Source organism: Manacus candei, unplaced genomic scaffold (assembly GCF_025592945.1).
Source record: "Manacus candei isolate 608988 ecotype Guabito, Panama unplaced genomic scaffold, ASM2559294v1 h1tg000084l, whole genome shotgun sequence".
NCBI lineage: Eukaryota > Metazoa > Chordata > Aves > Passeriformes > Pipridae > Manacus > Manacus candei.
In genome coordinates, this window is record NW_026138132.1 from 116234 (window position 1) to 128955 (window position 12722).

Consider the following 12722-nt stretch of genomic DNA (forward strand, 5'->3'; position numbering starts at 1 on the left):
CCGGAAGTTGACGGAAAAGACCGGAAATTGACGGAAAAGGCCGGAAGTTGACGGAAAAGACCGGAAATTGACGGAAAAGGCCGGAAGTTGACGGAAAAGACCGGAAATTGACGGAAAAGGCCGGAAGTTGACGGAAAAGGCCGGAAATTGACGGAAAAGGCCGGAAGTTGACGGAAAAGGCCGGAAATTGACGGAAAAGGCCGGAAGTTGACGGAAAAGGCCGGAAGTTGACGGAAAAGACCGGAAATTAACGGAAAGGACCGACGATTGACGGAAAAGGCCGGAAGTTGACGGAAAAGACCGGAAATTAACGGAAAGGACCGACGATTGACGGAAAAGGCCGGAAGTTGACGGAAAAGACCGGAAATTAACGGAAAGGACCGACGATTGACGGAAAAGACCGGAAGTTGACGGAAAAGACCGGAAATTAACGGAAAGGACCGACGATTGACGGAAAAGACCGGAAGTTGACGGAAAAGATCGGAAATTAACGGAAAGGACCGACGATTGACGGAAAAGACCGGAAGTTGACGGAAAAGACCGGAAATTAACGAAAAGAACCGGAAATTGAACGAAAAGACCGGAAGTTGACAGAAAAGACCGAGGATTGACGGAAACCGAGGATTTACGGAAAGGGCCGAATGCAGCCGAGCGGCCCCGCCCCCGAGGCAAAGGCCCACTCCCCCGCAGTGCCCCGGAGCCACCGCCAGGGGGCGCCCGCGCCCGCCACTGTGCTCAGCGGCCCCTCCCGCCCCCCCCGGGGGCCACCAAAACCCCCGGTAAGGAGGGTCCGGCCTCCCTCCCCATGGGGGACCCTGGGGTCACCCCTCGGCGCTACGGGGGCTTAAGGACCACCCACACACACTTATGAGGTCTCCAGGCCTCTCCTGTCCCACCTGTGAGATCACCAAGCCTCACCCCCTCCCCCAGCAATGGGGGTCTCAGAGTGTCCCCCTCCAGTTATAGGAGTGCCAGGTCTCCCCTCCCCACTGTGGAGGGCCCAGGGGTCACCCCTCCATACTTTGGGGGGTGTTGGAATCACCCCCCACATACTTGGGAGGTCTCCAGACCTGTCCCCTCCTGGCTGTGGGGTCCCAAACCCCCATCGTCCCCTCAGCAATGGGTGTCCCAGAGCCCCCAGTCCTCACCCTCCCACCCCGGAGGGCTCAGGGCCCTCGCGGCCCCACTTCCCACGCCCTGGTGCCACCCCTGGCCCCGTTCCCAAGCCCCCCCCCCCCCCTCCCCAGGATCCTGGTCCTGCTTCCGCCTGGTTTCCCAGCAGAGCCTCCCCGGGGACCCCCCCGTGCTGACCCCCCGCATCCGGGGGGGGGCACGGGCAGCCCCGGCCTCCCTGCCTGGGAACGGCACCGCGATGCCCTTTTATAGCCCTTTTATGAGCCTTTTTCCATGAGCTCAGCACCCGGGGGGGGCCCAGCATCCCTCCCAGCACTGGCCGCGGCCACCACGGGTGTCACTTTTCAGAGAGAATTCGTATTTTCAACTCTTTTTATTATTAATATAAAAATACTCACGTATTTACAGCAAATAAATATATTTCGGTAACAAATAAATTACACTGGGGGGGTTATACAAAACGGGAGGGGACCGTGCAGGGGGAGCAGGCGGGGGGCTGGGAGGGGATGTACAGCCAGGGCTGGGGGGGGCAGAGCCCTGGGAAGGGGTCACTGGGGTGGGGGTAATAGAAAAGTTCTCAGGAAAAAAAACCCGATCAGTTCAGAAATCAGCCCAAAAAACATCCTGGGGCCACCAGGGCGTGGGCCCGGGGGGGGGGTGTGTCCCCAAGGTCTGTCCCTTGTGTGGGACATGGTACCGAAGGCGGGTGTGGTGACCGAGGGTGGCTCTGGGGCCCAAGATGGGCACCAGGACCCCAAATGTGACACTCCAGGGTGAGTGTCAGGGTGACACTTCTGTCCCCAAGGTGGTGCCAGGGTAGGAATCCCACTGCCAGGGCAAGTACCAGGTGACAATCCTGTCCCCAAGGTGGGTGCCAGTGGGTCAGTCCCTAACACAGGTACTGGCAAACAGGCTGACAATCCTGTCCCCAAGGTGGGTGCTGGCACCAGGGTGACACTGCTGTCCTCATAGCAGGTGCTGGGGTGACAATCCTGTCCCCAAAGCAGGTGCCAGTGCCAGTGTGTCAGTCCCCAACATAGGTACTGGCACTGGGGTGACAATCCTGCCCCCAAGGTGGGTGCTGGCACCAGGGTGACAATCCTGTCCCCAAAGCAGGTGCTGGGGTGACAATCCTGTCCCCAAAATGGGTACCAGGGTGGCAATCCTGTTCCCAAGGCAAGTACCAGTGCCAATATATCAGTTCCCAAGGCGGGTACTGGCACTGAGGCAACAATCCTGTCCCCAGGGCAGGTGCCAGCGCCCACCCCACAGCCCCAAGCTGGGTGCCGGTGCTGGTCCTTAGGCCAGGGTGCCCACCCTGGGGTCTGGGGTGGGGCCCTGAGGTAGGTGGTGCCAATCCCTCCGGCTCAGACCGATGACTCCTCAGGGTTGGAGTCAGGCAGGGGCTGGCGCTGCTGCAGCTTCCGCCGCAGCTCCTCAGCCAGGTCGGCACAGGGTGGGCGCTCCTCGGCACCCAGTGCCAGCCGGATGTACCCATTGGACGAGGAGCCGCGCAGGGGGCCCAGGTGGATGCGGGTGGGCGAGTGCAGGGGCTGCCCAGGGATGGCAGCGGGTGGCGAGGCAGCGGTGCCAGGGCCACCATTGCGACAGGTGGCGTGGCCAGGCACAATCTTCAGGGACCCGTCCGAGTAGTAGTAGCTGGAGGGGTCCCAGAGCTTCTCATCTGAGTCGGAGGCGGCGCTGGACACGAAGCGGGGGCTGGGTGGCTCCTTGGGCAGCTCAATGGGGTACACCAGGGTGCTCTCGATGGCCTTGGTACCCTTGCCCAGCTCCTCACGCAGGCGCCGCCACAGCGAGAGCACAGCGAGCAGCAGTACGAGGCACAGGGCGCCCAGGCACACGGCCAGCACCCACACCACGCCCAGGCTCTCCAGCGGTGCCCGCGCCTCTAGCGGCGCCCCGGGCCCCGCCAGCACAGTCACCTGGTACTCCTGCGTGCCCAAGGGGGCCCCCTGCTCCTCCGCCAGGCACCGGTATGTGCCACTGTGCTGGGCACCAGCGCCCGGCACCACCAGCGCCCGCAGCCGCGCGTCGCTCAGCACCAGCGCCTGCTCGGCCGGCAGCGCACGGCCCTCAAACGTCCACTGCGCCCGTGCCAGGTTGGAGCCCAGGCGGCACGTCAGCACCAGGTCGGTGCCTGCCACCACCGTCACGTTCTTGGGGGTGAGGGGCCCTGTGGGGAGAGAGGGGGGTCAGGAGGGAGGGTGGGAAGAGGGATGGGGGGATCCATGTGGCTCAGGGGGGCTCACCTTGTTTGGCTGCCTGAGGGACGGAGCAGGCGCCAGTGTCGGAGCTCAGCACGTCCTGCACCAGGTGGGACCTGTGGTAGGAGGGGGTGCAGTGAGGGGGAGTCCTTGTAGGGTGTCCCCCCCCTCCCAGAGGAGCCCCATACCCAGAGAATCAAAGAATATCCTGAGTTGGGAGGGACCCACAAGGATGAATCCAGCTCCTGGCTCTGCACAGGACACCCCCAAAAGTCCCCCCCAGTCCCCAAATCTCAACACCTGAGAGCACTGTCCAAACATTCCCCAATCTAAAATTATGGAATATTGGAAGGGACTCACAAGGATCATCCAGTCCAACTCCTGGCCCTGCACAGGACACCCCAAAATCCACCCTGTCCCTGAGAGCTTTGTCCAAACACTCCTTGAGCTCTGGCAGCCTTGAGGCTGTGATCACTGCCCTGGGGAGCCTGGTCAGTGCCCAGCCACCCTCTGGGGAAAGAACCTTTTGTCAATATCCGACCTAAACCTCCCCTGACACAGCTCCAGCTGTTCTAGGGTCCTGTCACCAGTCACAGAGATGGAGCTTACTCCCATGAGGAAGCTGTGGATGAGGGATCCCCCAGCCCATCCCGTACCCGTTCTGCCCATCAATCCGGACACAGGTGCTGCCGTTCCGGCTCCAGGCGCAGTAGGGATCCCGTGCCAGGACACAGTCTGTGCACGACTGGTACCGCCCGCAGTCGGCCAGGGGTAGCTGGGCCACCTGGAAACGGGAGCCGGCGAAGAGCAGCTTCTACGAGGGCAGGGAAAAGGGCTGAGGTGACCCTGCCCCGAGGTGTCCCCATAGTGCCACCCTGGCCCTGCAGCCCTGCTCACCTTCCTCCTGGCCAGCACCAGGCTCTCCACGGGCTGTGCCGGCTTGAACACCTGCAGCTCCTCCACCAGGTGGATGGAAGTGCCCAAATCCAGCGCCTTGTGCACCCACCCATCACCTGTGAGCAAGGCAGGTGCTCAGGGCTGTGCCATAGCATGGACTGTCCCCTCCGTGCCCTCCCAGCTGCCCCAAGTACCTGTGCCGATGAAAAGCACCTCATAGACGGTGCCATCCAGCCCAGCCACGCGATCCACCACCAGCTGGGTGAAGTTGGAGTCCTTCTTGAGCAGCAGCGGGCGCCCGCGCTGCGGCGGCACCGGTTCGTCCATCAGTGGGTGCTTCTTGGCAAAGTTCAGGGTGTTGTCGGGCAGCTCCAGGGAGCTGGCAAAGCCGTTCTGCCGGTGCCAGTCCGTGATGCACTGCAGGGAGGGCATAGGGGCAGTGTCAGGAGCGGGGAGGGATCCCAGCCCCTCTCAGGAGGGCACTGAGGGCACCATTAGGAGCATGGAGGGATCCCACCCCCCTTTAGGAGGGCACCATCAGCCATGTGGATGGATCCCAGCCCATTTAGGAGGGCAGAGAGAGCACTATCAGGCACATGGACAGATGCCAGTCTCTTAGGAGGGCACTGAGGGCCCTCAGCCACACAGATGGATCCCACCCTTCCCCCCCAGTCCCCAGTGCCCACTCACCGCTCCGGGACGGGGACTGGGCACCTCATCTGAGTAACGGCCCCACCTCTGCGCCTGCTCCCGGTACTCCTTGTAGGGCCCCTCAAATGCCTTCTTCACCTCCAGGATGTGGTACCGGCAGATGGCTGAGACATCCACATCCCCCCTGCAGGTACAGGAGGGGTTGGGGCAGGAACCCTCCATCTTGGGGATCCCTGGCGTGCCACATCCCCCCGGACTCACCAGTGGGCCTGGAACACCCCAAAGAAGGTGGTTTCCTGCCACTCGGCCCCAGGCAGGGTGAACACGGCCTGGAGCCGGTTGAAGTGGAGCTGCTGCTCCGGGGCTGAACACACCAAACGGGCCTTCAGGAATGTCGTCCACTTCTTCTGGAGCGTCCGGGCACCACCCACATCCCCCTGGACACAGAGAAAAGGCCACAGTCACCGCATGGTGACACCACGGTGACACCAAACTGGTTACAAAGGGTCTGTGCAGCAGTGGGGGAAGGTGCTGGACAATTAACTTCAACACAACAGTATTCGATCCCTAAATCAGTGATTAATAGTCTTGTTCCAGCTATTGCTGCCTTAATTACCTATATCAATGATTAATAAGTACTAGATGTCTTTGTTTTGGGAACAAGGGTTGTGTGTCAAAGACTGATTAGAGAAGGGGCACCATGACCTGACCATGTACTTGAGAAGGAGAAAAGATTCATCAGAAGATCCAGAACCATCAAAGGGAAATTTGGGGAAAGGGATGTTCCCAAACGACCACCAAAGACCCTCAAAAGACCCTTACTCATATCCAAATAAATCCATGGAAATAATTAGCAGATTATTCAGGAAACACAATGAATATGTTACACAATGTGATGAATATGGATCAGTTCATGACCGTCCCCTGCTCTAGTGGGTGCTGGGGGTGCATTTGGGTGCACCCAACAAAGGAACGTCAGCTTTCCAACCCAACAAACTGCTTGGAGAGTTCCTATCCCGGTTTTTGGTGTCTCTGTGGTGTCCCCTCCATACCTTGCACACCCTGGCCACCCGGGCCACCACCTGCTCAGCATAGCAGTCGTACTCCACCGCGCGCTCACTGAAGAAGAAATACACCTTGTCGTCATCGCCGGTGCTGCTGCCAGAGCTCTCCTGCACGAACGCTGAGGCCACGAAGTGGGGCTCTGGGGAAACACGGAGTGACACCGTGTGGGGGTGGGGGAGTGGCAGGACGCGCTCAGTTGGAAGAGACCCACAAGGATTATTGAGTCCAACTCCTGGCCCTGTGCAGGCCCATTCCAAAGAGTCACACCATGTGCCCCAGAGCATCATCCAAATGCTCCTTAAGCTCTGGCAGCCTTGGGGTTGTGACCACTGCCCTGGAGAGCCTGTTCAGTGCCCAACCACCCTTTTGGGGGAAGAACCTTCTTCTAATATCCAACCTAAATCTCCCCTGACACAACTTCAGGCCATTCCCTGGGGTCCTGTCCCTGGTCCCCACAGAGTAGAGCTCAGCGCCTGCCACTCCTCTTCCCCTTCCCAGGAAGCTGTAACTGCAATGAGGTCTCCCCTCAATCTTCTCTTCTCCAGTTGAACAGACCACATGCCCTCAGCGTCCTCACACGGTTTCCCCTCAAGGCTCTTCACCATCTTCGTTGCCTCCTCTGGACACTCTCCAATGGCTCAATATCTTCCTTATATTTTGTCCCCCCAAACTGCCCCAATATTGCAAGTGAGGCCACCCCAGGTCAGAGCAGGGCCGGACAATCCCCTCCCTCGCCTGGCCAGTGATGTTGGGCCTGATGTCCCCAGGACATGGTTGACCCCACTGTCCCCTCCCTGTGTGTCCCCCATCCCTACCATTGAGCCAGGAGGTGAGATACTCCGTCTTCATGGAGTAGTGCGGGCCCAGGTTGCGCAGGATGACAGGCTCCGTGCCCAGGAAGTTGTTGAAGGTGGCTGAGTAGAGCTCCCCATCTGTGAGGGAGGGATTTTAGGGGGGTGGGGGCATGGTGGGCATCCCCCTGAGCCCAGCAGGCGCCCAGCGGTGCCACTTACCCACAATGAGGCCAGTGTGCCCCTTGGTGGGGTCGTAGGGACACTTCCCTTTGCCATCCTCAAATGCCACTTGGTCCAGGGTGAATCCGGACAGTTCCTGGGGGGCACAGGAGTAGGTGGGGGTCCCGATCCCCTGCTCAATTCATGTCCCCCAATGCCCAGACAGGTCCCAGGCACAGGGATATGACCCCAGATGAACCTCCTGGGCACAGTGACACCCCTGAATGACCCTTCTGTGGACAGGGACATCCCAACAACACTCCAAGGGCACAGAAGACACCCCCAAACTCCCCCTGCTTACAGGCACAAGACACTCCCCTGCCCACAGGGGAGTGAATACCACCCCTGTGGACAAGGATACGCCCCAGATGACCCCTTTGGGCACAGGGACACGCCAACAACACTCCAAGGGCACAGGAGACCCTCCCCAAACCTACCTCATGGGCATAAGACACACCCCTGCCCACAGGGGCACCCCTGAATGCCGCCCCTGGCAAGAGGGACATCCCTCAGTGATGCTCTTGGGCCTCATCCCGGGGTACAGGGGTGCACTGGGGCCTAACCAGGTGTTGCCTCCCCCCACTCACGATGTAGGTGCACTTGGGCTGGAAGGCGTAGGTGCCACAGGCGTAGAGGTGGGAGCTGTTGTAGCTCTGCAGGAACCGCACGTAGTTGAAGCAGTCGGTCTGGGGGGGTGACAGAGGGAACATTAATGGGGCGTCCTCACAGGGGGGGCCACCCCAGAGTGCCCCAAACCCCCCACTGCACTCACAGCACCCACCTGGTTGTTCTTGCCCTTCTGCACACACTCAGCCTTCTTCTCCACCGGGGCTTCCCAGGAGATCTGGGGGCGCAGAACGGGTGAGGGGGCTGGAATCTCACACTCCCCCCAAAACCTCCCCTCCTTCTGAGAGTTCCGGGGCCTCACCGCTGCCTTGAGCTCCACGGTGCCGGTGGCCAGGGCGAACAGGGCCTCCCGAGCCCCCACATAGAGCAGCCCCTCAGCCTCATCCAGCGTCAGCGTCAGGTAGTGCGAGACCCCCCCATGGGAGAAGCGCTTGGCTGCATCCCGCAGCTCTGCGGGGACACAGGACACTGGGCTGGGACACCCCAGCCCCGCAGGGACCCCACCCCAGGCGAGCGCACCCATACAACCACCCCACCCACTGGAACACCCCTAAACTCCCCCAGCCCCATGGGGACCCCCACCCCAGGTGGGTGAACCCACAGAACCACCATCCCCCACCAGAACCCCCGGCGACCTTCAGAGATCCCTGCCCTCCATGGGTGCACCCACAGAACCACCATCCCCCACCAGAACACCCCCAGAGCCTCCCAGCCCTGCAGGGACCCCCACCCCGGCTGGGTGCACCCACAGCCCCTCACCACCACTGGAAACCCTCCAGAGCCCCCCAGCGCTGCAGGGACCCCCTGCCCTGGGTGGGTGCATCCACAAAACCCCCCTCGCCCACTAGAACCCCCCCCCGAGCCCCCTGGCCCTGTGGCACACAAAGGGCTCTTTGTCACCCACACGGACGGCGCCGGGTGAACACAGTGGCCTTTGCAGAGACCCTGCGGCCCCCCCGGCCCCCCCTTGTGCCCCCCAGCCACCCCCGGGCCCTGCAGAAAGGGCCCATTGATGGGGCAGCACCAGGGCCCCCGGGTGGGGACGGGGATGTTGGGATGGCACGGCACGGGGGAGGCACGGGGACGGCACGGGGACGGCACAGGGACACGGCAGAAGGGTGGGGGTCCTGGGTGTGGGGAGAGGGGACAGGGGATGAGGTCTGCATGGGGACAGTGGCACGGCAGAAAGGTGGGGGTTGCAGGAGTGCAGGAACACAGCAAAGGGGACAGGAGTCACAGGCAGGGGGACAGGGGACACAGCACAGGGACACTGGCACAGAACAGGGATAGAGGACACAGGGCACTGCCACCCCACGGGGACAGGGGAATGGGGCATGACATGGGGACACAGGGCATTGCAAAGGGACAGGGGCATCGGAGCTGGCACAGCACGGGGACAGGGACACAGGGCATGGCAGATGGGGACACAGGGTTATGGCACAGCACAGGGACAGTGTGCTGGGATGGGAAAAGGATGGAATCTCAGGATGCTGGCAGGGCAGGAGGACATAGACAGGGATGGGACAAGGGACATGGCACAGGGCTGGGGACAGGGGACATGGCAGAGGGATGGTACAAGGGCCATGGAAGAGGGATGGGACATAGCACAGGTCTGGGGACCCCAGGCACCGGCACAGCACCAGGACAGGGAGCAGTCCCTGCATGTCCCTCCTCTTCTTCCACAGACTCCCAGTTTTGGGAACACTGACCTGGGTGGGGGGTGTCCCACAATGCTGACAAGCTTTGGGGGGACAAGCCAAAGCCTCATGCCTGAACCACCACCGTGTCACCCGCTGTCAGCAAGGGACAGAATCAACACTCCCACCCACTGTGCCTTAGTTTCCCCCCTTTCCCCTCCCTCCCTGAGCCCCCCAGGGTGTCCCCCAGTACTCACCGGCATAGAGGACAGTTCTCCGGGGCACAGCGCTCCACGAGGCCCCCGGGGCAGTGACAGCGGTGGCAGCAGCAGCAGTGGCGAGGGCTAGCAGCAAGGCAAGGGCCAGCGGCCGGCCAGGGGCCATGGCGCTGGGGCGGGGGGGACACCAGGGGGTCCCTGGGGGGAGACACGGCCACGCCGGGGCCCCGTCAGGGCCACGGGGCAGCAGCGTCACGCGGGCCGCACGGGGACAAGGCGGCATTGAGGGAAGGGTGTCACGAGGGCCCCCCACGCCCTTGGGGGGTCCCCGACTCTGCCCCCCCCCGCCACAGCCCCTCCTCCAGCTGTGACGAGGCTCAGGAAACTCGTCCCGTCCGCTCCCCCTCCCCACCCCACGTCCTGCCCCGGACCCCCAGGCCCTGCCTGGTGTCCTGGGGGCGCCCCCGCAGTGCCCCCCCCCCCCGCGCCCCGGGCCGGGCAGGATGCGGCGGCCGGGAATTGTTCTGCCCTGCCCGGCGGGAAGCAGGAAGTTGGGGGGGTCCGGGAGGGCCCCCGCGCCGCCAGGGAAGGATTTCCGGGAGGGTGGGAGGCCGGGAACAGGCGTGGGAATGGGGGACACCCCGGCAGGGCGGAGGGCTGAGGGTGCCACAGGCACAGCTGGGGTGCAACAGGCAAAGCTGGGCTGCCATGAGCAAAGCTGGGGTGTCATGGGCACAGTCAGGGTGCTACAGGCAAAGCTGGGGTGCCACAGGCACAGTTGAGGTGCCACGGGCATGGACAGGGTGTAACGGGCATGGACAGGGTGCCACGGGCAAAGATGGGTCATATGGGCAAAGATGGGATGCCCTGGGCAGGGCCAGGACACGGGCACAGTCGGGATGCCACAGGCAAAGCTCGGGTGCCATAGGCATGCCCAGGGTGCTGTGGGCACAGTTGGGGTGCCATGGGCAACTCTGGGGTGCCACAGGCATGGTCAGGGTACAACAGGCAAATCTGGAATGCCATAGGCAAAGATGAGGTGCAACAGGCATGGCCACAGCAGCATGGGCATGGGCAGAGTGCAAAAGGCAAATCTGGGGCGCCAGGGACACAGCTGGGGTACAACAGGCAAAGCTGGGGTGCCACGGGCATATCTAGGGTACAATAGGCTTGGCTCTGGAGACAAAAGCACAGTAAAGGTGCCACGGACCACAGTCATGGCCAGGGTGCCACATGCACAGCTGGGGTGACATGGGCAAAACAGGGGTGCCCTGAGCATGCCAGGGTGCCATGGGCAAAGTTGGGGGGGCCACAGGCATGGCTGGGTACAACAGGCAAAGCTGGGGTGCCCTGGTCATGGCCAGGGTGCCATGGGAACAGTTGGTGTGCAATGGGCATAGCTGGGGTGCCACAGGCACAGTCAGGGTGCAACAGGCAAAGCTGGGGTGCCCTGGGCACGGCCAGGGTGCCCAAAGTGGGGACAGGCACCATCAGAGTGCAACAGGCAGGACGGGGTCCCCGGGGTCCCCAGTTTTGGTGCTGTACACCTGGGGATCCCACAGGGAGTCTGGTGTCCCACGATCTCACAGCGGTGCCATCCCGGGTGGGGTCTCATCCTGGGTAGGAGGTCCCTGTGGCAGTGCCAACCCAGGGAGTCTCCACAATGGTCCCATCCCAGGGGGGTCTCCACGACGGTGCCACCCGGGGGTCCCATCCCAGATTGGGGGGTCCCTATTTGCAGCGCCAGCCGCGACGCTCCCATCCCGGGGTTCCCCACGGCACCCGCGGGTGAGGGCCCCTCCCGCGCACCAGTTGCCGGTATTGGGGGGGGGCAGTTCCCGTTGCACCGACGGCTCCCGGCAGAAGGGACGTCCCCGTTACCGACGGGGGGTCCCGGTCCCCCCACGAGCAGGGGGAGCCGGTGCCGACGGCCGGTACCGGGCGGAACAAAGCGCCTCCCCCTCCTCCCCCCGCCCCCGCGGCTCCGCCACAACAATACCGGGGCGGGGCGGGGGGGCCGGGCCGGCGGGGGGGGGCCCGCACTCACCTCGGGGCGCGACGGCAGCTCCGGGGAGGTCCGGGGAGGGCGGCGGGAGCGGCCGTGAGGGGCGGGGGGCCCGGGGGGCTTCGGGGGGGCGCGGGAGGCGGCGGCGGCTGCGAGGGGCGGTGAGGTGGGGGAGGGACGGCCCGGGGGGGCTCGGCCGAGGCGGGAGCGGCCGTGAGGGGCGGTGAGGGGGGGTACGGACGGCCCGGGGGGGCCCGGCTGAGGAGGGAGCGGCCGTGAGGGGCGGCGGCGGGTGCGCGCCGCGCGGCTCCGCGGGGACACGCCCCCGCAGTGACGTCACGTGCGGAGCCCCGCGGAGGGGGCGCGGGTCGGGTCGGGTCGGGTCAGATCGGAACCGCTCGGGTGGGATCGGAACCGCTCGGGTGGGATCGGATCAGAACCAGTCAGGCCGTATTGGAACCAGTTGGCTCAGCCCAGCTCAGCTCGGTTCGGATCCAGGACCAATCAGCTCAGATCAGATCGGATCAGAACCAATCAGGCTGTATTGGAACCAGATGGCTCAGCCCAGCTCAGCTCGGTTTGGCTTACTTTGATTTGGATCAGAACTAGTCAGGTCGGATCCAGAACTAGTCAGCTCAGCTCAGCTCAGCTCAGCTCTGCTGGGCTCAGCTCAACCCGGCCCAGATCAGATTGGATCAGAACCAGTTGGGTTGTATTGGAACCCATTGGCTCAGCCCAGCTCCCACAGCACCCCCATCATGGCCCGGTGGGATCAGAACCTGTTGGATCAGATCAGAACCAGTCGTGTCTGTTTGGAACCACTTGGCTCAGCCCAGCTTGGTTCAGTTGAGCTCTACTCAGCTCTGCTGAGGTCTGATCACAACCAGTTGGATCAGATTGGAACCAGTCAGCTCAGCTCAGCTTGGCTGGGCTTGGCTCAGTTTAACCTGGCTTTGCTCAGCCAGGTTTGGATCGGGTCAGATCGGGTTGAATTGCATGGGAAACAGTCGGCTCAGATTGGATCAGAACCAGTTGTGTCAGATTGGAACTAGCTGGGTCGGCTTAGCTTGGCTCACCTCAGTTCAGTTCAGCTCGGCTCAGTTTAACCTGGTCTTGCTTAGCCCAGGCCTGGCTCAGCTTGGTTCAGCTCAGTTCAACCAGGCTCAACTCAGTCTAGTTTGGGGTGTCCTGGTTTGGCTCAGCCCAGTTCAAGTCACCTTAACCAGGCTCAGCTCAGCCTAGTTTGGTTC

At 62.8% G+C, this 12722-nt stretch overlaps 1 protein-coding gene across 2 annotated transcripts; it reads right to left on the reverse strand.

Moving 5' to 3' along the window:
• Positions 1–1514: 1514 nt before the first annotated feature.
• On the reverse strand, positions 1515–12027 carry SEMA4C (semaphorin 4C). Of its 2 annotated transcripts, XM_051812135.1 has the most exons (15): positions 11515–12027; positions 9507–9665; positions 7914–8062; positions 7767–7829; positions 7573–7671; positions 6986–7082; positions 6788–6904; positions 5960–6111; positions 5169–5344; positions 4947–5091; positions 4451–4673; positions 4257–4372; positions 4016–4173; positions 3405–3475; positions 1515–3328 (listed from the first exon to the last, which is right to left on the reverse strand). In XM_051812135.1, the coding sequence occupies exons 2-15, from the start codon at positions 9631–9633 to the stop codon at positions 2502–2504; spliced, it is 2520 nt and encodes an 839-aa protein (XP_051668095.1). In that variant the 5' UTR covers positions 9634–9665; positions 11515–12027; the 3' UTR covers positions 1515–2501. The 2 variants fall into 2 exon arrangements, with proteins under 2 accessions (XP_051668095.1, XP_051668094.1); XM_051812134.1 differs by lacking the exon at positions 11515–12027 and having other exon boundaries at positions 9507–11500.
• Positions 12028–12722: the final 695 nt, after the last annotated feature.